The sequence below is a fragment of the Corvus cornix genome, chromosome 1 (genome assembly GCF_000738735.6).
Source record: "Corvus cornix cornix isolate S_Up_H32 chromosome 1, ASM73873v5, whole genome shotgun sequence".
Classification (NCBI taxonomy): domain Eukaryota; kingdom Metazoa; phylum Chordata; class Aves; order Passeriformes; family Corvidae; genus Corvus; species Corvus cornix.
Genome location: NC_046332.1, coordinates 91,540,543 through 91,565,497, shown reverse-complemented (window position 1 = coordinate 91,565,497; position 24,955 = coordinate 91,540,543). Strand labels below are relative to the sequence as shown.

The window sequence follows — 24,955 nt, the reverse complement described above, 5'->3', positions numbered from 1 at the left end:
TGGCTCAATTCCTGTTCTACTTCTCACTGAAAGGCTTGGGCTCTTGTACTGTCAGACACTGGGCATTTAACTCTGGGCACAGTACTGAGGAAGAGGGAGGCTCCATCAGAAGATGGGAACTTAAAATTCCTTCAGCTAAATGTGCACAAACTCACCTGGTTATACCTTCATACTTTCAGAACAAGTTTTTCAGTCTGGAAAGTTAAGCCATAATTTATGCATTAATAGCTGCTGTCAACTTCCATTCTGCACTGTGTATGAGAAAACTTCCCCATCACATTTAACATTTTATTCTATATTTACAAAGGAAATATTCAGATATCATGTATGCCAAACACAAATACAAGTTGGAGTTTCATCATTTGTTCTCCACAGAGCAGCTCAAACAATCACCTAGAGCACAACTGCTGTTTCATCACGCAGCTATATCTCAACAGCATCCAGGGTAACCACTGACAGGACTAGAGCAGAATATGCAATGTGTTATTTCAAACTAGTGAGAGCAAAACCAGCCAGTAAAATGTGGGGGCACTGATGTACCAACAGAGTAAAAGCCTTTCAACTTCAAGGGGCAGTTACAGCCCGCTGCTGAATGACACAGCACTGAGCTCTGGTAGCTGCTGTTTCCCACTGACTCTGGCAAAGGGAAACTCAGATGCACCTGATGATGCTGATTGTCTCACTAGGTAGGTTTGCTAGACCAAATGGTAAATGAAACCCACAAAAGGCATGTGGGTAATGCCTGCTCTGCATCTATGGGCTGAGCAGCTGCACAGTCCCACCTGTACGGCTCCATGTGACACTGAACATGAGGTGGTGGTGAGATCACAGGCCTCTTAGCAGCACTCAGCCTAGACAGACAATGCCCTCACTCTTTCTTCAACATGAACAATCATGCCAGACTCCTTTACTTGCTATCAAGCAATAAGTGGAAGTGGCATTAAAGCATCTGACAGTAATACTCGTATCTGTGTAGTCTGACAAGTAATGCGAGTCCTGCCGTCAGTAGCACCCTTATCTGCAATAAAATTTATGAAGCCATAATCTCACTCCTGACAATACAAAGCACCTTTACAAGACAGTAAGGATTGGCAATGTTGTAAAACCATAAAACTGGATTCAAAGTCTCGAGCTAAACACCTTGGAAACAATATGTGAAGTTATACAACATTAACACTTACATTCTGATTTTTTTAAGTACACAGGAACTCATACAAATGAGGTACAAACCATGTTGAATAAACTTTTAAATTCTTCTCATGAAACTTCAGATAGCTCAAAATATCAGTTCTTACATCACAGATGTTATCTGTAATTTCAAATCAATCTTTCTGTTCTGAAAAATGAGGTAACACATCCCAGAAGCGGGCCACAAGAAACACAGCATCCAATATCACCAATATTTGAACAATCCATTGTTTCTCAGGTGGTTTTCAGTTTCTGACTGTGCTGGCTGGTCTGCTTAAAACCTGGGTATTTTCAGAGTCTGCACAGGGTAAAGATTAAGTCCCTCATAGGTTTATTATTCTTACCCAGTTCCTTTCATATCATGGCCTAATGTATTAGAAATAATTAGAAACCTGGTCTCTTTTTTAATTTCTCAGTCTGACTGTATAACCTCAAGCAAGTCACATTCTTTCTGACATTTACTCTCACTGTATTCAAAGTGTGGGAGTGACAATGGCTTACCTCAATAAAGTGCTGTGATGCATAACTAAATAGCCATGAATTGATCTACAACATGGAAAATAGTACAACAGCCACTGGCTGACAAAACCAGAAGATGCAGGAGTTCCCTGGAATCTGGCTCAATGTTTAATCCATTAGATTAAATTGGAACAACTGCTAGAATGATAAAACTAATAGTTGGCATGTTAAAACTGCCTTCATACTAGTATTCGCATGATTCACTGCAAATTTTAACTACTAAAAATTTCTTAAACTATTTTCCTTAAAATTGGAAGAAAACTGAGTAACATTGTATAAGTACTCACCATTAACACAAGTATTCTATTTTCTCTTACAAATGAAAAAGTGCTTAGAAGGACAACTGAGATACCGAAAATGTAAAAGATTCAAACACAAAAATATTTCATTTGGCTATCTTCACTTGCATAAGAATTCATACAAAATATTTACAAGTCTGCTCCCACTATTATGGAAAACCAAGACCTCCTGCAGACTCAACATAAAGACCAAGGAACATTTAAGTAAATGGATAAAATCAGAGTATCATGTAATCGCATTTACACTACTTGTAATAAATGCTTATCATGGAGCCCAGAAACAGCTTTTAACAGTTGGGCTCTTGAAAGGATGCAAACAGAGGAAGTGAAAAACTGTACAATTACAAACAGAGAACATGCTTTCCAGCAAATACTGCGCTCCTCATCCCTCCAAAAGCTAGAGCTGCCTGCAACTTACATTACCAGTGCTGCCCTAGAAAGTCCCCTCGTCTAAAAAGCTTCCACAAACTCACTCTGTATAAATATTGTAACAAAATAAACAGTGCAGAAGCTTATCTAAATATTGCCTTCTTCAACTGATAAATTACAAAGGGAAAGTTTTCATATCCTACAGGAAATAAACACTCAATCTTTTGTTCTAAAAGTCCTGTCATAAGAGGCTTTGGGGTAAGAAGAGAGGGAGACCAGGGTAAACAGAATAGATATCATAGTTAAAAGCCTGTTAAAAGCCTTTCCATCACTAGCGACACTGAAATGTGGCATTAAAGAGGATCAATATTTTACAAGAGAGTGCCACAGGCTGAACAGGCTGTCCTGAGGCTCTCTTTATATCACATGCACAACAGTATATTATTTGGCTCTCCAAACAAAAAGACAACCTAATCTTGCATGCATTTTCACATATGCTTCACCACACATGACCATACTGTATGTTGGAATGTGTGTGCATTTTAAGTGTCATTTTCCAGCCTGGTATGTGCAGACTTGCAAGCAGACTGAAAAGCCAAGACACTGTGTCCAACCCTACCACACGGAATTATCTAAGAGGCTTTTCCCCTTGTGCAGGTCAGACATTCATGTCTCCTCCTAAACAAATATTGTGGTTCAAAAGTGATCTCTAATATACACTTACAGGAGAATAAAAAAAAAAAAAGTAACTGGCACAGTATCCTGCTACATCATTTTGATTTCTTGCTTTGTTATAATGACTGTTTTCACAAGACCTAATGTCGTAACAGAAAACAGAATCTGCTTCAAAAGAGGGCGAGTACAAAAAGAGGAGTCTCACTGTGTACAAAAATTTGCAAAGTACCAAACCCTAAATGTAATTTAGAGCTGAAGTAATACAGTTATCAGCATTCCCACCGTTTGGAAGAGGGCCTAGAAATCTGGCAAGGAATGTTTTTCACATCTAAGATGTACTTATTACTGTTTCTGTGGCAACCTGCCAACATAACTATTTAAAGCAGTACCTGCAGGTACTATTTTCAAGATGGCTCCGCTGCCTGAGGAATCAACCATTATTTATAGGGCCTGAAGTTATTTGATACCTGAGATAAACACACCCCTCCTTGTATCAGTGACCCTGATAGTTCACGTAGTTTTAATTATTTCTGTGGGCAGAATCCTGACCCCCAGTGACTCACGCACACTTGTAATCCACCCTCCACTTATCACTAAAACCCAAACCATACTAATGGTTCTTTTTGTAGGGAAGCAACACATCTGTCCTAGAGCTATGAAACCCATAAAAATTCCATGGCCTTGTTACAAATACTCCTTTGACAAGATATTTTTTTAACCATCTCACCTGTACTTCTGAATCAGCATCAACATGCTGCAGTTGAAACCAGGTGTCTCTGTTATGATACTTCTGCAGATCTTCTTTCTGTATAGCTACCTTTCCTGAAATAAAACAAACCAGAAGCACAGTTTAAGACATGCTGTAGCTCTCCCAAGATATATTTCCATCAAAACCAGGTTTTAAAACAATGATTTAGGGCCTGTCCTATCCAAGAAAGGCTTTAGAGCAAGGAAAGATTTTTATTGTGATTATTATCACAATAAATAATGATGAGCATCTTTTTCCACTGCATTTTGTGAATGACTTGAAAATTCCTAAAGTCCTACTCACCTAACACAGTGAAGCACTAGACACTATGGACAAGCTTGTAAATATGATTATAGCAAAAATGTCATCATTACTTCTCTGACATGCAGTTAAAATTGTGGGAAGAAAAGACTGGAAACTGTTGCAAGCAAGCATTTTTTTGAGGCTGATGTCTGTAACAATCCCAAATTAAAGGTTCTGTGCGTATGTTATTGTCAACAGTACTTCAGGATGAGGCATTTCACTATACAGCTTTCTAGAAGGAAAACAACTAGAGATGTCAAGTCACAGCAGATTCCCACATCTGCATTTTGGGGCCCTGTCAACCTCTCTCTCTCCCTCAAATCCTTCAGACTTCCCATTATGCAACCCAGAGCCACCCAAGGGCTATCCCTGACTGTAGAGAAAAGCAGGGGGGGAAACTCACCCCAAAACACTGAAGAGCTTTAACTCTCACCTTTTTATACCACTGTTACCACTACCAAATCAGCTGTTTTGGTAGGTGTGGTAACAGCACCCAGTTCCACACTGTGAACTAACAGCCCACATGGATGCAAAGGGTCAATGCAGACACTTCTGTCCTGCCCAGTATCTCTCAGGCAGTATGCAAAGCACTCTCTGAGGGACAATGAAACTTTTTCCAAGTGTCTTTCTTTGTATACACAAATCTGAGCATGGCATGCCTGAGGAGCTCATGATCCTCAGAAAGCTGCTTTGGGTTGGGTGGCTCCCCAGGCACTGAGCAAAGCAGCGTGTTCAAAGTGAAAGAATCCAGGGCAGTCAGAGACATTCACAAGGCTCGAGGAAGATGGGGTTTGGCAATGTGGTTGAATAGACTTTTGCCGCTAGATGAGTTGCTCACATACAGTTTGCAACCACTGCTTTGTTACAAAAACACAGACTTCCTTTAACCAAACATTGTTAGATGACATTCACCAATGGATATAGTTTTGTGGGAAAAAGATTACCACTACCTAAATTCATGCAGTTTGACCAGATGTCAGTAATACATTACCCCAGCAAACATTAACAGAATACATTTAAAAAGAAAAAAAAAAAAACCACATGATCAAAGACTACAAAAGGGGCAAACACAAAGCACTCTTCCCTTCTGAAATCTAGAAGTTTATGGAAGTCCTAGCAGCAAGTTATTACACACCAGCATTCCCTCAATTTACAGCCATTTCCTTCAGCTGGATAGCTTCACCCAGCCCTCCTGTTTGCTGGGCTACACCCCATACCATGCTGCAGCTGCATTCTTCTGTCACCTCAGGCTGCTTCTGATGACAGTTTCCAGATTTTCAGTCCCAGTTCCTAAACTACCCTGCTATTCTTCCACAGCTGCCCTCCATAGTATCTGCCAGGATTTCTGCTCTAGCTTCCTTTTCAGAACTTCTGACCCATTATTCCCAAGTCTTGTTCATTGTGCCCTCAGCACCATCCTCTCACTGCTTGTCCTTTAGAGATTCTCAGATCCATCTCCTGGCAAACATTTAACTAATTAACAAGGGAGATTAACAAGGGAGACACATTACCAGACTCTTTATTGGATATGCAGAGCAAGCCGCTTGAAACTTCTTAAAAAAAGCAATAATTAAATTACACAAACCTACAAAATAATATGTCAGGAAGGGTAAATAAGAAATCTGAACTGTGCTGAACAGAAGACGACAAGTTACTCTGCTGAGAATCTATGGCATGATTATTTTTTCAAAGCTTCTACTTTTATTCTCCAGCTATAGTGGCTTGTGGAGAACCTAGTTTCTCTAAAACACTTTGAGAGGAATGCATTTAAATGCATGACCTTCCACTAACTGCTTTGGACCTCATTGAAATTATTTACTTTCACTGCTTGCTATCCTCACTGTACCCTTTAATCTCTTGCAGAAATCCTCCACTCAACTGCAGCATTGCACACACTTTCCAAACACTTTCCAAACACCGTCACCCACAATCAGTCTCATTCACAGTCACCTCCCATGTAAGAAGCGCCTTGCAGAAAACTCAAGGATGGTTTCCCAGTATCTGCACCTGTACACAGAAGATAAATGGTGTGATCACTGCCCCCTCTTTCAGCAGGGAATGCCACTGCTCTCTGCACCAAGGATGGCAGGGTTACCCAGGTGGGTCTGGCCACAAAGTCAGTACATGATTGCAGCACAGAGTGTTCACAGAGAATGGCACGTGCCTCCAGCTCTGAGGGAGTTAACGTGGTGATACAACTGTTTTGATTAGGAAACTGTTTGAACAGCACCGTTTGCTCTGCACACAAGCAAGTTTTATTAATGACTGAAACTTATTGACTGGGCTGGCTATAATCCAGGGGTTTTCATTGCATACCAAATGGTTCACAAAGAAGAAAAATCTACTAGGGAAACAAAAAAAGGTAGCAGTAAAAAGAGGGCCTACAGTTTGGCCAGTCTGAACATATGCAAAGATACATTACTGATAGGGCAGAATGTTTGATCTGCCCTATTAAACAGTTCTCTGCATACACACAGAGGAGCTTCCCTCACAATTTGGTAATAACTCTTTACCTGCACCAGCCATGCTCCTATGTTCATGCAGCTCACATTCCTCCTCCTCATCACCCAACCCACATAAAACACAGTGCAGGCGCTGAGCATGGTCATGTTTCTGCCCTAGTCAACACAGTTACTGCTCTTCCACTGGCTGACCTAAGTCTGACCTGGCTCAAACAACTTCCAGCCGCACCAGAACTAGGTTAAATCTAGGCCAATAATCACAAGCTGTTGGAACCTGTCATTTGACCTGACACTACAGGATAAGAACCTGTAATTCTCCCTGAAGATAAACCCGACACGAGAGGTCAGAAAGATTTATCACCACTCATTTAAAGGACATTTTCTTCTTTGAGGTTCTTCAGCATGTTCCCAAACTCAAGCCCATTGTCTTGCACTCTTTCTCAAGACTTGGGTGGCTTCCAGACAGCATCAAGAAACTCTAAATCTTGCACCTGAGGCACCCAGCCATTCCTGCTGGTTTCCTCAGAGTGGCCCCAGGCTGCAGAGTCTGCATCTGTTTAAGCTTTTTGAGACTGTATGGGAAGAGGCAGGAAATAGCTGAGCTTGTTGAACAATATAAGGTGTAATTTCAAAACTTCATATAAATTACATTTTTAGATGTTAGATTCTCAGCAATAACCAGCAATGATGAAGTAAAAGCATTCTTCTCATCTGAACTAATTTCTTTCTGAAGCCTGAAGCTCACCAGGACCTCAGATTGGGGGAGGGTAGGAAAACCTCACACACTCTGGTGTGTCTTCCACCCATATGGCAGCAATTTCCCTATGCCCTTTCCCACACCCTTCAGACTGAACAGACCTTCACTGGAACATTTAAATCCTAAGATCTGTGTTTAAAACAAAGGTGCAACATGCCACAATTGAGCTCTTCCTTCTGTGAACCCCTCTTAAGGGAAAAAACAATATACCGATAACCTATTATTGAGCAGATAGCTTACAGATTAAAAAAGTTACTACCTAGGCTATGGATGGTTTTAAAGCTGCAAATTCCACTTTACAATCCCTGGTACAAACTGATTTAAGAGCCTCCTACGTTCTCCACCCATGCACCCCTGTCCTCTCAGCAGGGCATACTGAAACTGTTGAGGAAATCAAGTGAATCCAAAAAAACCCAAACAATGAAAATAAACATTCTGGGAGAGGAGAAGGGAATAAGAGATGTTTCAGGGATCACATATGGGTGGGTGTTGGCATTTTTAACACAAAGGTCATTTCAACTGACCTGTTTTAGAGCTTCCCCACTCAAGAGTCACATTAACACTGCTAGAAGACCACTAGGAGATCACTAATTTAGGCACAGAGGCAGAGATACTGAACAGAGAAGGGTAGGAATTTCTGGCTATACCGCCTGGGAAAGTGCTTGTGGAAGCACCGCACCCTCAGTGCCCATATCCCTCACTGGTTACAAACATTTTTCCAAAGCAAGTCAATGCAGCCCATTAACTTGTCCCTGGACATGCCTAGGCTTGTTAAGTTTGGGTCAACGTCTCCATACAAAGACTAACAAAATTGATTAATTTGTCTCAGGCATTCTCCATCCATACATAACCACCTCCTGTCTGCATTACCTGTTGGTGACAAAAGGGTTAGGCATCGGTTAAAGGATTACATCCCACCTTTTAATAGTAATTTTCCAGTTTGCAGCTGAGATATGTGAATATTTATGACAGATGCTAGACTACTAGAAGATTTCTTTACTGAAAAAGTAGTCACAGTAGCAACAGGACAGGAACTTGTCATCTTAAAAGGGCACAAGGCCCTACCTGAAAAGTGATCCAACTGTTATTTTTACAGAAGCCTAAAATCAGAGCATTTCAGGAGCTCTTGTATCTTCTCTTCAGGATATCTTTATCTTGGAATATCTACACAGTGAAAACAACAGAATTTTACACACTGCTCCCAAGCAAGCTGAAACAATATAGTATTTTTTTAATATAACATCCTCCATTAACAATGACTGCAGTACAGTTAATTTACAGCAAAGGGTTAGGTCTGACTCACACATTAAAAGGCCCCAACAGTCTAATTAACTGAGTCTGCTCTCAGCTCTGAACAGAGGCTACTTTGTCTCCTTCCTATATGCCGCAGTCTTAGGCATAAGTGAGCCTCAAAGCTACTTCAGAAGTTGCTTCATGTTATTATGTTTAGTGCACAGACACACTGTATCAGCATACTCATTTAATAGAACTGATATGAAGGTGCACAAACAAAGTCACTTTCAATACTTGGAAAGACGAAGGACAAATCAATCAATTTTAATCAACACTTTAGGCTGCGAGACCTAATCAACTTGAAACAAGAAGCCTCACTGCTATTCCAGCCTGCCTAGAATTTTATAATTATCTGTATGAAAGGTTATTTGTCTTTAAATGAAAGTACAGAAACTTTGCCTGCCTTGTTCAAGAACAGCACAAACTCAGTCACCTCTCCCAAAACACAGAAAGATTGAAACAAGCAAACCCCCTATTTGAGAATTACAAAGATAAAGATGAGAACTAGGGGCAACATAAGGCTTCTGAGCCTTAGAAGCAGCAGCATTGCTCCCTCACGGCTCCTGTGCAGTGCACCATGAAGCACAAGCACTACTAGACCATCTGCTACAATGGGTAAGAATTCAGTGGCAATAATGGCAGAACACTTCCAGCACAGCAGCAGTGCATCCTACAGAGAGTACTGAGGTATGAGACATTCATGACCCCAATTTAATTTGTTTGGGTTTTTTTAAACTAGTCCAAATAGAATAAGAATATCACTTAGTAAATCAATTTTTCCCCTTTGTGGGATTTACCTTGGATAATAAGGGAGAAAAAAGTGGGCTGTGGACAACATATAGCTTCTATCCTTAAGAGCTGCAAGCTGCAGCCTTGCATGAAGTATCTTCTATCAGGGTTGTTTTGTTGGTCACAACTCAAGAGATCTCACCCAGCTTCCATCAGAAATTCTGCTCTCCCTTCCTGTTAAAAACAGCAAAACCCCCAAACAAACAAACAAAAAGAACCCTCCTCAACCACACCTTTGCTATCACCTCTCTGGCAGCTGCTCTCTGGGCCCTTAAAATGGCCCCACATTTGAGACACCAGATATAGCCTGTGGTTGGGACAGCAGTCCTGAACTCCAGACTTGCAGTCACTGCTGTCTGCCTTACAGCAGGCACCAAGTCCCTGAGCATGCTGCCTGCACTGAGCAACCACCACCTTCTTTCCCTCATTCTACATACAGACAATATTAACACTTGTCATTAGGTAAGGAGGAGAGCTGCATGAAAGTACGGTCCAGGTCCTAGCACATTATCCTCAGTAGTTTTGTTCATATTTTTTCTCTTCATCCGAGAAGTACAGATACCGCTTTTTGAAAGCTCAACTTTGTTTTCCTGCTCTTGGGACCACCCATGAGGTTAAAGGATATTGTGAGTGCATCCTAACAACCTATTCTATGCACAAAGTATTTACTTTAGCCTTTCTATGTAGCTGCAGAGAACCTTTCCAGGACAATTCTGAGTTTATAGCTTCTTGATATTTGTCATTCTGGAAGAGTCATCTGTTTCCTTTTATTTCATTAGTAGCTATATTTATACCATAATGAGTAGATACATTATTCCCAACAGTCATTACGGAAACAGTAAACCACTGCCTAAACCATGGTCAGGCTAGAAGAAAACAAGTAATACTATTTTCTACTGAAATTTTGATCTCTGCTTCATGCTGTATGGAGGATCTTTCCCACACTTAACTAGCAACAAGCACAGTTCAGCAAGGATGATTCTTTTAAATTTTTTTTTTTCTTTTAAATCAGTAAAATAATGAAACAAAAAAGGTGATGCTTCAGCTACATTTGGTAAGGGTTACCTAATAACAGTAGATAGCTTGCTTGGATATTTGGTAATAAATTGTGGCAACTCTACAACACACCTCTTCAGCTTTGGAAGTAACCATTAACAAAGGCACAGGTAACTCAAACATGCAAGCCTTAAACAACTTTCAATTCCAAGGTGTTTTCACTTTGTGCGTGTCTCAAGAGCTATGATTTGGTTTCATCTATTTTAGTCCAGAGTAGCTAAGTTTAACTACTTCCGAAGACAAATTTTAGTGCTTTGCTTTGCTTCACCTAATCCAGCATTAAGCAAGAAGAGAGTTACAACCTGCCAGAATACAATAGCCACAAGAGTTTCAATTTGTCATAGAACACACCTAACAACCTGTATGGAGGTGACTTAGGGCAGTGAAGTTACTGTAAATGTAATTAACAGAAGAACCATGCACTAGTCTTCTAGCACTGGCTTTATGCTCCTTCACGGAAAAGCTTCAATATTAGACACCTTTATTCAGCACCATTCCATCCCCATCAGCACAGCAACCAAGCCTCTCCTCAGCCAGGAGTACCACAAACTTAGGAAAGTTCTTACCCCCCAGTGCACTACGGGGACAGCGCAGCACTTCTTCCCCCTCAGAACTTCATGGGGGTGCATTTTGTTCTACGCAGCTCCTGCTTAGCACAGATGTTGGCAAATCAGTTTCATGTACCTCTCACCAAATGAAGTGCTGAGGCAAAAAAAACTGAACTGACTTAAGTAGAGGATAAATAATTGTGCACTTGTCACCTGAAGGACAGACGATATTAACTAATCTCTCACTGAAGTGTTAAGTGACTTGGTGTGGCACGTTTCCTGTTTTTGAACTGATCTGTATGTTTAAGGTCACACCCTGGCAGCCTGAGCTATTCACTACACACCTAGAAGAATACCAGCTCAGGGCATATCATGGATATATTTTCCTCACTAAATCTAGCTCAGTTATTGAAGTGTGAGAAGCCCAATTTATTGTCACAGCATGTCTCATTCAACATTTCTAAAAAGCTGAAAAATATCAAAACAATCATTAAAGACTATTTGCCTGGCATAGCAGCACTACTATCCTAATATTTCTTCTGCTGCATCTACCCAGAGACATCTTTTTTTTCCCATTATTACTGGAGGGGTACCAACTGACAGTTTTTCAAATTAGTCCCATCTCCTCTATGCTTTTCTGATTGTAACAACTAGATGGAAATAGCTATTCTACATATTATAGACACATATTCCACTGCAAATTGGCCTACTACTGCTTTGATCATTCAGAAACAAACATGCAATTTTAAATTGCATTTACCATTGCTTTCAGTAGTATATTTCCTACTCAAAGCATCTCAACATACTATATTAATCAGTACATAAACCCTATGCACTAACAGTCAATATCAATTAAACAACTTAAGACTAGTTTACTTTCACAGTAACTATTTGCTACATTTTATCTACAAAAAGAGAAAAATAGTATTTCAGATCCACTGAACTCCGCATTTTCTTCATTATGTTTGCATTTCAACCAGCATACAAGATTCTTCCAAGACACAGTTGTTCAAGAGTTGTCTGTTAAACAAACAAAATCCCAGATGACTTAGCAATTACAATTAAGAAAATGCAAATGTAATAAATGAACATGCAAACTCCAAAGATATCTTTATCTGCACAATCCTCCCATCCTGTATGCCAAAATACTACAGCATGTTCCAAAACATATCTGCTACACATGTTCCAGTTTGAGTTTGTTTGACTCTTCTCGGAAGTTTGTGTCAGAGGCTTCAGGGGGTTCTTGTTTTTCATATTCTCTCTCCCACATCTTCCGCTTTTGGTAGCTTAAGCATTCTCATCTGTCACACACAGAGTTGCATTTCTGAAGTTAAAGAATTTACCATCAGAAACTTATACTTCATATTTGAATAAGTAAAGGCATGCCTGAAGTCCGGTAACCCTGGAAGTCAGTATTGTAACACCAAGCAAAAGTCCTGGAAACATTAAACAGTGAACCAAAAGGAATTCTGCTAACTAATCATCTTCAAAAAAAAGCTACTTGCCAAATTCTCACCATTTTGACATATATGCACTCCATTCTCTGTCTTAAAACCCCCTCAAAACCAGCGAAAAAAACAATGCAAAGAGACATCAAACACTGCAGATCACACAGAGGTAAATTCACAATCTCAGTAACGTATGGACTTAAAATTAGTCTCTCCTGGATGGAAGACACAACCCCCAACTCCCTCCTCTGAGAAAGTTCATTGCTGGATGAGCATGAGTAACCACATTTTCTTCAACAGATTTGTCTCATGATAACATAATGTAACAAGTGATCTCCAGAATGCAAACAAAGGGCCCCTAACTGGAGAATTTGGTGGTTCAGTGGAAAAGAGCTCACTCAAGTTCTACTCTGACCATCCTTTTCAGTAGGGACCTCTTCCAAACCTTTCTTGCTCAAGCCTCTTCAAGAAAAAGTTTAAGTCTTAAAACTGAGCTGAAGATACACATAGAGCAACTACTGCTTTTAAATATGACAGACTTTTATCAAAGAGTTCTCTTGTTCAAAAAAACTCTGCTGTTGAGCTTTGCTGCTGCTGCTGCCTCCCATTCAATAGGAACTACTGAAAACCGCCCCATGGAGTTACTCCAGAGCACTGTTGTCTTTCCAGAAAATTTTCCTACTACAAGCGGAACTTAGAGAGCAGTATCAAACTGACCGTAATTCTGGATTTTTTTTCTTCTTCTCTTCAGTGCTATTTATCACACTTCCAAATCTTTGAAATGCTTTTCAAAATATGCCTGCAATAAGGAGGAAGGGGAACAGAGGAAGGGAGGAAAAAATACTGCAATAGATAATATGCACTGTGAAATTTCAATGTAGACAGGAAACACCAGAGTTTTGGCTTCTAGTGCTACATCAATGCTGACACCAAGCTATGTGGTCTGGTTAACACGCTGGAAAGGAGGAATGGCATGAAGGGGGACTTGAACAGGTTGAAAAGGTGAGACAGTGGGAACTTCATTAAGTTTAACAAGGCCAAGTACTAGGTCCTGCACGTGGGTCAGGGCAATCAGAAGCTCAAACACAAGCTGGGTAGAGAACGGATTCAGAGCAGCCCTGAAGAGAAGGACTTGGCGGTGTTGGTGGACAAGAAGCTCAACATGATCCAACAATGTGCACTTCAAACTTCAAAGTCAACGGTATCCCAGTGACCAGCAAGTCTAGGGAGGTGATTCTGACCCTCTAACTCTGCTCTTGTGAGACCCCGAGCTGGTGTACTTTGTCCAGGTCTGGGGCCCCCAACACAAGAAGGATGTGGACTTGCTGAAACAGGTCCAGAGGAGGGTCAGTAAGTTTATCGGAGGGCTGGAGCACCTCTCCTATGAGACAGGCTGTTCAGCCGGGAGAAGACATGGCTCCAAGGAGATTTTATAGCAGTCTCCCAGTGCCTGAACAAGAAGGCTGAAGAGGGACTTTTTATAGGGCATGTAGTTAGAGGACAAGGGGGAATGGCCTTAAACTGAGAGTAGGTTTAGAGTAGGCATTAGGAATGAATTCTTTTCTGTGAGGGTGGTGAGGCATGGAACAGGTTGCTAAGAGAAGCTGTGGATGCCCCATCCCTGGAAGTGTTCAGTGCCAAGTCGCACGGAGCTCTGAGCAACCTGGTCTAGTGGAAGGGGTCTACTTCACCATGTTCCAACCAGGGGTGTTGAAACTAGATGGCCTTTAAAGTCCCTTCCAACCCAGGCCTTTCTATGATCCTAAGACCAGTATGGTAACATACCAGTTTGCCTACCTGTGGATTCTGCAACACATGCAAAAGTTAACTTTGCCATTTCCTGAAGAGATAGTGAAAAATGAAAACTTCATCAATAATTCAAGCATGCAAACAAAAGTCTTTGTATTTTCTGCAAGTCTTTTTCACAAACTGCTCCCAGTATCTTTAAGATTACTCTAGCAGCTCCTGAATAATTCCCCTCTAACATCAGAGCTTGATTACTAAAACATGAACTTAGGAAACATGGAGAAAACAAAAATATTTTCACTTCTTGATCTGCAATTTCATGAGTCTGACATGTATTAAGTGGTTCAAGTGACTGTTTTTCCGAGAGAGGGAGTAAAGCCCTGAGCAAGTAAAGTCCCTGGCCTGTTGATGGGTCACTGCAGCTGCTAATAACTGGTGACACACAAGAGATCAGATAATTTCAACAATGAAAAACTCATCAGTTGAAAGAAGGGAGGTGTTACTTTCAAAATGCAAAGGAAACTAGACATTAGAGAGACAAAAAGCTTTCCAAAAGCTCACTCAACAATCAGAAACTGACTCCCTCCTCTCCAGGATGCTAAACACATGAGCTCACTTACGGACAAAGAGAATGATGACCTGCTTTCCCAGCTCATATGTATAACAATAATTAAAGAAAAAGCTTGTGACTGCATGACAAATTACTGTAATGTAAAGATACATATAAAATATCTGCACCACCATGCCATGGTTTAAGATGATAAATTCTGTGCCATTATACAAACTTGCTCAACATCTGATAATCTCCTCTCTACAACTCCGTCAAGACATACATCTCAGTGATAGCTATAGCCATGGTAGTCATACACTACTATTTAGATAAATAACTAAAAAAAAAAAAAAAAAAAAGTCCAAAGTGTTCAACTGATGTAAAATAGAAACTGTTCCCCTCAATAACAACTGAATTTTACTAGGTTTTTATCCCCAAAGAGATAAATGCAGTGTCATGCAATTTGCTGCAGATGAAATGCATCGCAAATAATATCTGGAAAAGCAGGAATCTCGTCAATCACAAACAGGCACTGGAAGTCTTTTAGAACTATTCTGTGACAGCTTGATCTGATACACTCCAAAAAATTCTGTCATCATTGTACTTGGGGTATCTATGGCCAGCAGCTATTCCTCTGCCTGTTGTTAAGGTAGTCACAGTTTAACAATACTGCACACAGACAAGTGTGAGGACCCTGGAAAACTGCAAGATTAAAGGCCTTGCATTTAGGAAAAAAAAAAAAAAAGCAACATTTGCAGTAACAAATGATGTTGTCAGCATTTAAACAAGGCTTTATAGCCTGTTTCAGTTAAACTACAGTTTTCAGTTAAACTACAATCTGCATTCACTATCACAGACAGTGCTTATCTACCCAGCTTTTTTATATATAATATGTAATACTGAAGGCATTTTTGTCAAGTGGCAAAAGAAGGGCAATACTGAGCAGCACTTACCACTATCGTCATCAGTCCTATCAAGACCCCCAACTCGTAAGACCATATATGATGTAAAAGTTAAAATCCAAGAGAAATAAGCTGTTAAGAAAGTAGTAATTTATGAACACATACCTATGATGGAATCCCTTCGAAAAACATCTCTGTCAAAAATATAAAATGACAGATGGCGAAAGGTCCGAGGAATTTCACAGTAAAAGTCTTCTCCATAGAAGGGGCTGAGTGAACAACAAAAACACCAACATACACAAACACACACAAAAAAAAGGAAAATAGATTAGTGTTGGTATCCTGGACAAGCCAGTGTGTTGATATTTCACACCCAGAACATCACTCTGGACTGTGATGGTCTTTCCCACCAATGAATGTGCACTGTCAAGCACTGTTCCATTTTGACTCTTCCTAAATATCTTAACTGCCCAGAGAAGAAGATTTTTTAATGTGCAAAAAAGAACAGATACTTCTTTCTATCTGGAAAACAAGTGCCCCTTCACAAAGGGGGCAGAGACCACATTATTTGTTAACATACAGTGCCTTGAAGGGTAGAGAGAGGCCCCTGCTGCCACAGAATGCCTACAGTAGATCATTAGGATAGAGACCACAAAAGCATACATGAACAGGATGAGCAAAATACAGTATGGTTCGTAGCATTTTTTTTTTAAAGCATTTAGTATACTTAAAATAAAATGCCTACAGCCATTGCATCTTTTCTTGTCCCCTGCAAAGTCTCTTATATAAAGTCAGATTCAGTCAGCTGATGGTAACTAAGCCTTGGAGCTGGCTCCATGCTTGTTACCTCAGAGCACTGCATATCTCTTTTTTGCATAGTGGAATTGCATAGAATAATTTTTTTTACAGTAAGACCACATTTTAAAAAAAATTCTATCCCAGTATGAAAAGCTCTTTAGGGACCTAAGGGGTTTTCTTTGGATCCTACCAATTTAAATGGGGAAAAAACAAATCTCAGACACCTGGCTTTCCCTTTCACTTTCTTTCCATCGAATTATATGGTTAAGGATTTACTCCTAGGAACTATAAGCATATAACAACATTATTTATTCATTGACAGGTCTACCATTTTACACAGACCTTTCATTCCAAGTCACTCATGCTTCAGTAGATCTAAATGAGTGGATGCGATTTGAGTCACATGGACAAATACAGCAAGCACTGCAGATGTAGACTTAACAATAAATCTAATTCCAACAGGCCAAAAGCCAGCAAGTTTTTTCTTCCCCTCTTAAACACAGACCTCCTTATTGCCTTAGTTGAGCTCAAAAATGAGACAGAATTGTTCTGTCGTTTTAATGATTATTGAAAGGTTTTTATGTTAGAAAATTAGATCTACAAAATTATTAACAGTTCCTTGGATTAACTTTAAATTTTTCAGAATTTTGTCAGGAAAGGTCATTCCCGTGGCTTGTTTCAGGATGTTTTACACCAACATGTGTTTCTGCGTGTATTTCCATCTACAGGAAAAATACTCTCCCCCAGAATAACTACGTTCCCTCAAGAGCTAGCTGACAAGTCTCCCTCAAAACACAAAGGCACTGCAAATTAGCTAACCAGTCTGCGTTTGAAGGGAAAATGCCACATTAATTTCATGAAATCCAGAGACATCGCTCAATATTCACCAAGAACATTATTTAAGTCACTACTCCACTAGCCACAAGGAAGAACACATGTTGGAGGAACAACAAAGCCCAAGGCACACCCATAGGCTAAACTTCCACCACTGAAATCCCATTCCTTGAAATAAATGCATCCACCCGTAAGTTATGAAAACCAGTGTGAGGCCCACTCAGTCATCCCTGCTGTGAAGGCAGGGGAGGCAAATCTGACAGCTGGAAATGGCAGCTGGTTTGACTGTTTGTCCCAACTGCCCCATCCGATTCAGCACTCTTTGTTACATCCTCCTTAATGGTTCTGCTCTGAGAGGTTTTATTTGGAAGTAGGAATTTCACAGCCACACCTCAGGCACAAAATACCTTAACTCTTTGTTACAAGCAGCTTCTACCAAACTGGGAGCTATATGACTGTCCCAGCAGCCATGCTTCTGCTGGCAGCCCCGAGGGCCTCATTCTGTGCACATCACTTGGTGCAAGTTTTCACGCACAGGCTTGACCTGAGGGCGCCACACAAATGCATTAATACTGCCCAAATATCTAGTGCATTATACATGCAAAACACTTTCATCATTCTAAGCTTTAATACTCTATTCAGCCATAAAATTGTCCTTTCTGCTGGAAGACCATGACAGATTAATTTATTCACTAATGACCTTAGAATGAAACAATACTTAATGAACTGTGGATTATATATCCAATCCTCTATCAAAAATATGCTTCAGTACACTGCAAGTCTAAATGCAATGTAAATACAACTGACTTACACTGAGCATAATTTACTGATTCTGGGGGGAAGAGCAGGGAAGAGATATCAACTGGGACCTTTGGCAAGTCCCCCTATTAATGTTTGTCATGGGTGTTGAACAGAGGCAGAATTCAACTAAGATCACACCACAGCAAAATAAACAAGAGTCAGAAAAGCAGAGTGGACAGCAGGAGGTACCTAGCCCAATGCACAGAATCAGAAAGAGGCTAATTAACAGAAGAAATGCTATGAAGGCTGACTTAGCCATGCAGGGACCATATCAGGTCACTACTTCTGGCACAAGGTTTATTAGTCCTAGCAGTGCAGTCTGAGCCCAGAAGAGAAGCTTTGTTCTGCTCTTGGTTTTTCCCCTCTGAGATCTTGAACCCCTCGTAGATTCACAACCTCTATCACTCAGGTAACACCCCTGAGGTGCATTGGTTCTTAATTAATTTAAGCAAGCAGATTTCCAACACAAGCATACTCAATCTGCACTCGGTAATTAGCCAGCAAAGTTTTAACTGTAAGGATACACATCAAGATAAATCTGGTATGTCCCCAACCCAATCTTGTGTAGCTCTGCAGAAACAGTAACTTCTTTTTGAAGGAATCAAAAGCAACCACACAAATGCTTCCAGCTTCCACTTAGATGTGTGCCTTTTCTCCATGTATCTCTTCAGAACAGTACTCGCTTTGTCTCCCACCCAGACCTGAAGAGCAAGAGGTCGCAGCAGTCAAATCCCGTGATTTATTTCCCAAGCTAACTTATCTTGAACGAGAACCCCAGGGCTCCAGAATGGTTTTTCCAAAAGAACAGCTAAATGCCTTCCCCAGTGTCTCCTCTCTCCGAAAAGCCAGAATTTGTCTGACGGAGATTCAGTAAGTACTTTTATTTTGACAGAGCAATTAATAAAAAGCAGCAACATCTGCCTACACAGCCCTCGGGAGTCTGACAACATCCTCCAAAACAAATACTGGAACTAACCCGGTCGAAAACTCAAAAATCTTTCAAGAACCAAGTGAGTTCAGATTCAACATACAGGTTTTGAGTTGAACTTTTGATGTAGATGAATCAGCCCTACACTCAGGAGAAATTTTAATCATTCATAGTGGAGGACTAACAATGAGGGCCTCCTCCCCAACCCTGGCAGTATAGACTGCAAATCAATATGATCACAAGGGAAGGGCATGGACAAGACCAGTGCTGTCATTATTTCAGTTTCTTCTGGACTTCAAACAAGTGATGGGACGTAACTGCTGAGAGCAGGAACTTGCAAGGCCAGAAACAGTGGATCTCCCTTGAAAATGCAATTCATCTCCTTCCATGCTGAACTTAACTGCATTTCCAAACCCAGCTTTTTCAGTAAAGACTACTAAGTTTAGTACAGCTCTGCTAATTTCGTTTCAGTTTTGCCATCACAGCAACAAGAAGAGTATCAGAGCAGGTATCAGCTACTCTTTAGTTATGAAACAGGGCTTGTTCTTAAGTCGCTGTCTCTTATTTTCCTGATGAGTTTAGAAATGGAGAAAAGACCTGTACTAATTTTTAAATCCTTGCTCCAAGCTTTCAGGCACATAAGGGCCTGACTAACCTTCTATTCCACATACTCTCACTTCACACTCCTTTCTCATTTCTTTTTCACTACATGCACATCACCTTAATATGTTCTGAAAGAGGGAAGCCTGACCTAAACTGTCCTTCTTCCTCAGGAAGCACAAGGCTCTCTTATTGCACAGCTTTTGTACAGCCTTGACCACCAACACATACACTGATCAATCCCTCCTCAGGACACTCTCCCTAGTATGATTCCACAGCTCTCATCACAGAAGAGATACACACAAAAAATCAAGTCAAAAAGATGCATAAATAGTGCAATGGATTTGAATCTTCAGGCATACTCACTCTCCCCTCACCAAAAACTTGCTTGTTCTGAATGCTCATGGCATGGGAGCAGGAATACCAAGAAAACAAAACTAAAAAAGATCCCTCTATGTATTGTTTCACTTACTTACAGCTGTCCAGCCCTCCCCATTTCAAGGTATCTATTTTTGAATCTCTTCTAATGCATGTTTTGGCAATAGATATTTTCAGGAGGAGACAGGGAAGGAGAAGAGAAACAGAAATTACTGTGCAGATCAAGTAGAATGAAAGCAAATAAAGAATCCTTACTTCGAACACAATAAACCCTCTAGAAAGGGTTCAAAAATTGTTCACATTTACATTTTACTAAATTCCAGAAACATACTTGCAATTTTATTTCATAGCTTCAGATATCTACTGATATCATCACAAATAATATTAACAGAGGGGAAGAGATTTCATAGAACAAATGTTAGTGTAAAAACATTTCTTTAGTTTCAGGCTGTGTTACAAAATCTCGTGCTTGTTTCTCAATACTTAGGATTTGCTAAAGCAGTTTTGTTTTTGTGTTGGCACCAGTACTTCAGTGGATGAAGTGAAAGAGTTGCACGATGAATAATAATGAAACCCCTCAAACCAGAATTCTTTGTGTATGGATTTTTTTTCTGACTGCTTTTGTGATTAAAAGTAAGGACTATTAACATGCCACAGGCAACCCCATGTCCTCTGACTATTTTAAAAGGTTTAGAAATACTGGATTCATCCTGCTGCATGAACTGAACACCAGAGTTCACATCACCATGTGAGCAGGAAGCAAAATCAGTCTTGTACAAAGGAGCACACTTGTTTGTTTCTACTACTACGCTTTTTCTACTACGTGGCTAATACTTTTTATGCTATGCTTTGCAGCATATGTAAAGGGAGTAGGGTAGAAGAGAGAAGGTTTATTCAAAGCAGATACATCAAGCCAAATAAAATCTGAATGTACTTCAGTCTCTTACTAGACACAGAACTACAAAACAACAGGCAAATAAAAGCCAAAGCTGGCAGATGTCATGGTAGCTTTCTGACACATTTTATTAAAAATAACTAATATTATATTTGAAGCACAGATTTGGCAGAGGACATGCAACAGGAAGTATACGGCACAGGAGGCAACATCGAAATCCAAACATATCACTCATGCCCACTGTTGAGAGTGCTGGCTGCAGTCTACCAGACACCCACCGAACCTAAGTGAATTGTTTCTCACGTCACTGTGCAGAGACACTCAGATGAACAGTGCTTTGTCACATCCATAACCAGCCCTACTACACTGAGGAAAAAATAAAGCAGTGTGCATTTTCTCAGTCCTGTGCTCAGAAGAGACAGACAGACACATGAGCTATAGTTATCAACCTCACTTGACAGTTGCTGGTTTGGCTCAATGAGGCTTACAAGGATTATGATAAATTGAAGCAGCAGCCGTTTGGCCCCTGGTCACCTCCCAAAATATTCTGTAAGACGACACACACAAACAGCAGAAGTCACATTACAGCTGCATTTACTTTTTTTTAAAATCACTCAAAGCAGCCTAAACACCAACAGTTGTTACTCACATGGGTGGTTTTTCATATAGATAAACGCTCTCATTCATAAACCCTGCCTTGGGTCTCAAGGTTCACCTCACTCTCCTTCTTCCATTAAGTCTGGCTTCCCTTACTGGCACCCTTCCCAGCTATATTACTTCCCTGCACAACCATGCAGTCCTTGGCTTCAATAATATCCCTGACCAGGCTAAAGTTGTACCCCTTACCAATCTTAAACCTTTCCTTTAGAAGCTTGAGTGTTCCAGAACTGAAGTTTATTAGGAATTCAAGCCACAGTTAGGTGCTGTTGCATGCAGAAGATGGCACATCCTGGGAACACATGGGGGTAAAGCTGCAGAACACGCTGCAACATCTACCTCAAGGCCTCTCTGCTTAAGGCCCCTGGGCTGGGCAAAGCTGTTATTTCAAGAAGGTGAGCTGGCAATGTAAGAATGCAGAAGCAGCTAATGGAGTTAACTCAGATACAACAGCTAATTTTGGCAACACTCCAACTAAGGGAAACAACTTTGTGTTTAAAATCTGAGAAGAGGCCTGCATCCAAGATGTTATCAGAACATGAGAAGTTTAGCTATGCAGCCATGAACTCCAAACATACGGGGGAAAAGGATTTAAGCAAACCTAGAATTAGAAAATAACAACATTAAATATGGCAGTAGAATAACTCAAAGTTCTGAGAGCTACTGGCTGAATTTATTACCTGATCTAATTCTTAAACAAAGACAGGGCAACCACTTATTAAAGAGAACATAGCCTTAAGTGTGAATTTACAGCACATTTCAATATACGCTCACAAGTACACAGCAGACTTGTAGTTCTCACTGTTATGTTCACCAGAGACTAGCAAAAAAAAAAAAAACCAAACCAACAAAACCCCCAAAAAACCAACCAAAAAAACCTGGGGGTGGGAAAGTGCCTCTGGCTTCACTTGTTGTTCATTCAGGGTTTGATCACTATGTTTAGCACGTGAAAAATTCCTCAGTGAAATAGTGGTGAACTAAATAATCACAGACTCAAGATGCTTGGCTCACCTCTCTAAAGCACACGCTGTCAGACATTTGATTCTTAGCGTACGACAGATTTTGCCTTTATTCATATCCTTGAAACAAATTTAGAGATGACACATTCCTTCCATTCTTCACCTATGATTTGAGAAGCTGCCTTGATTTCCTGTTGCAGCTGACACTGCCCTTTAAGTGAATGGGCACATTTGATGCAAACTGCAAAGGCAAAGTCACTCTTAACACCAACAAGCCAAGAAAGTTCATCCTTGGGAAATATCTGTAGCTAGGAAGCACTCCTGGATGGTGGAGCCTGATGTAGGGAATACTACTAGTGAGGGAAGATAAGTAGTTTACTGAGCAAAGGGAATTAATAGGCAAAATTCTTGTCAGGCTGTTTACTTGCAGCTCAGAACTAAAGAAAATTTGTAGATCTCTGCATTAATAAAAACACAGTCAGCCTAACATGCTCCTTAGGACATAAAATACACAAGTCCCTTCACGTACATCTTTGCTAGGTAATATGGAATGGAGCCAAATCTATTCAGTGTCTTTGTAGATTATGGTAATATAAATACTGAATGACAAATACAAAACAGAGAAGCATATTAAATCCTGGCTCTAACTGACCTCTCCTTCATATCTTATGACTTGCATGTGACTGTCTTAGAATTTAGTAAAAGCCTGTGCCAAGTTTACAAAAACAGTGCTGCTTGAAGAGTTCAAGATTCTCTCCCTGAGAACCTGGATTTCTGGCTCTGACCAACTCATGTATTCACTGTTCTTGCCCAAAGATCCCCAGAGAAGTGGGATGATTCTGAACCACCCCTATAAACATCACTTTCATGTTGCTCTGTGGTTTTGTAGGAAGACCTGCCCCAGTGGTAACCAACCCTTGACGTGTTTCAGTCAGACACTACTAAGTTTATCGCAGCAGCCCTCAAAATCTTCCAGCACAAGGCAGCAGTGCCCACCATCCAGTTTAACAGCAGCCAAGAGGCTGGATGACAGGAATGACTTAAATTCCACATTCTAATTTATGAACCCCACCTGACTGCTGAACAGAGGAGGTAAGATTCACCATGCTAGTTCCTCTCAGTTTTTGAAACACAAACTTAGATAAAGGGCATCAACCTCATAGAGATTCTCTTCAGAGCACTGGTAAGGGCACTTTGCTGGACAACAGGATGTGCTGGTTCAGTTGTTTTGAGTTCTGAATGATTCACGAATTGTTGATTTAAAAGGTTACTGCTCTCAGCTGTCTTCTCATGCCTCTGCTACAGTCTAACAAAGAAAGAAAATCTGTTGCAGAAGATTAGGACAAAGCTCAGGGAGGCAACTTCTTACACTGTCCCAGTATAAAACAGGAGATGATGAGTCAGAGTCTGAAAGTTCTATCAAATATGTTCCAAGCAAGCCAGAATTGGACATCCATCCAAGTCCCCCTGGGAAGGAGAGATAACTGCTTCCTTTTTTCCATTTGCCAGGTCTATTTAAGCTTTACACCAGGAGAAGGCCTGCATGGAAAAATATACACTTATGCAGTGCCTAGTAGAAGCCTAATGAAGTTCAACAGAGAAAAAAGGGTGGGAAAGAAAAAAGTAATTCCCAGCTACACAAGACATTGTGTCAATTACAAGTCTTTTCATGCAGGTGATGAAAAAAATAATTCAGAAATGCTGCAAAAGATGGGTTTCTCCAAGAAGACATCATTCCAGAATCAGTACTAGGGCTGCATATGAAAGACCTCGCAATTCAGATTTTCATACAAAGCATGTCGATTTCTATAGACTACATAAAAATAATTTTTTGAGCTTATTGGAAGATGAGGGGGGTAATCAGCCTCAGTAAAAACACAAGCAATTCTTAGAACTTTACAGCAAGTCAGCCCTGTGCCAGACATGAAGTGATAAGAAATAGAAAACAGGCATGAACAACAGATCAGAGCCAGCGCTCCCCCCTTCAAACTGTAGGGGAGATCTGTGTCAAGCTGTGTCACCCACTCCAGTGCCAGCCATGTGGAGTTTCAGGCAGGACTCAATTAATTTAGTCGAGCATTGGCCCAGCTTCACATCCCTGTCCCCAAACACTGTGTATCACTGCAGCAATACCTCAGAAAAAGGGACCAACACATGATTCACTACTAAGTTGGCAAGTGCCTGGCAAAGAAGCACCGTACACAAGAGCAGGAATTTCTCTGCTGCACAGAAATTACACAGCCCATAGGGCACATAAGTCTCGCTTGCCCAATAACTCACTCGATGGGTTAAATGAATTTGCAAACAAGCATTAAAGAATATAACAACATGACTGGCTCCCCAGCTCATCCTAGAATCCTACAAAAAACAATTAGGCAACTGCAGTAGGGTCTGGTATCATTTGAAAAACATCTTCTGGAAGTCTATGTACGCATTTGTTTTAAAAGACGTAA

The 24,955-nt window shown here is 40.5% G+C and overlaps 1 protein-coding gene across 2 annotated transcripts in view; it reads right to left on the bottom strand.

The window, feature by feature from the left end:
• RASA3 (RAS p21 protein activator 3) overlaps nucleotides 1-24,955 on the bottom strand; it is a 132,229-nt gene that overhangs the window by 66,259 nt on the left and 41,015 nt on the right. For both annotated transcript variants that reach the window (XM_039549555.1, XM_039549559.1), the window contains exons 3-4: nucleotides 15,818-15,921; nucleotides 3,778-3,872 (exon numbers count right to left, since the gene is read on the bottom strand). In XM_039549555.1, the coding sequence (XP_039405489.1) occupies nucleotides 3,778-3,872; nucleotides 15,818-15,921 (199 nt within the window). The remainder of the gene's footprint in view (nucleotides 1-3,777; nucleotides 3,873-15,817; nucleotides 15,922-24,955) is intronic.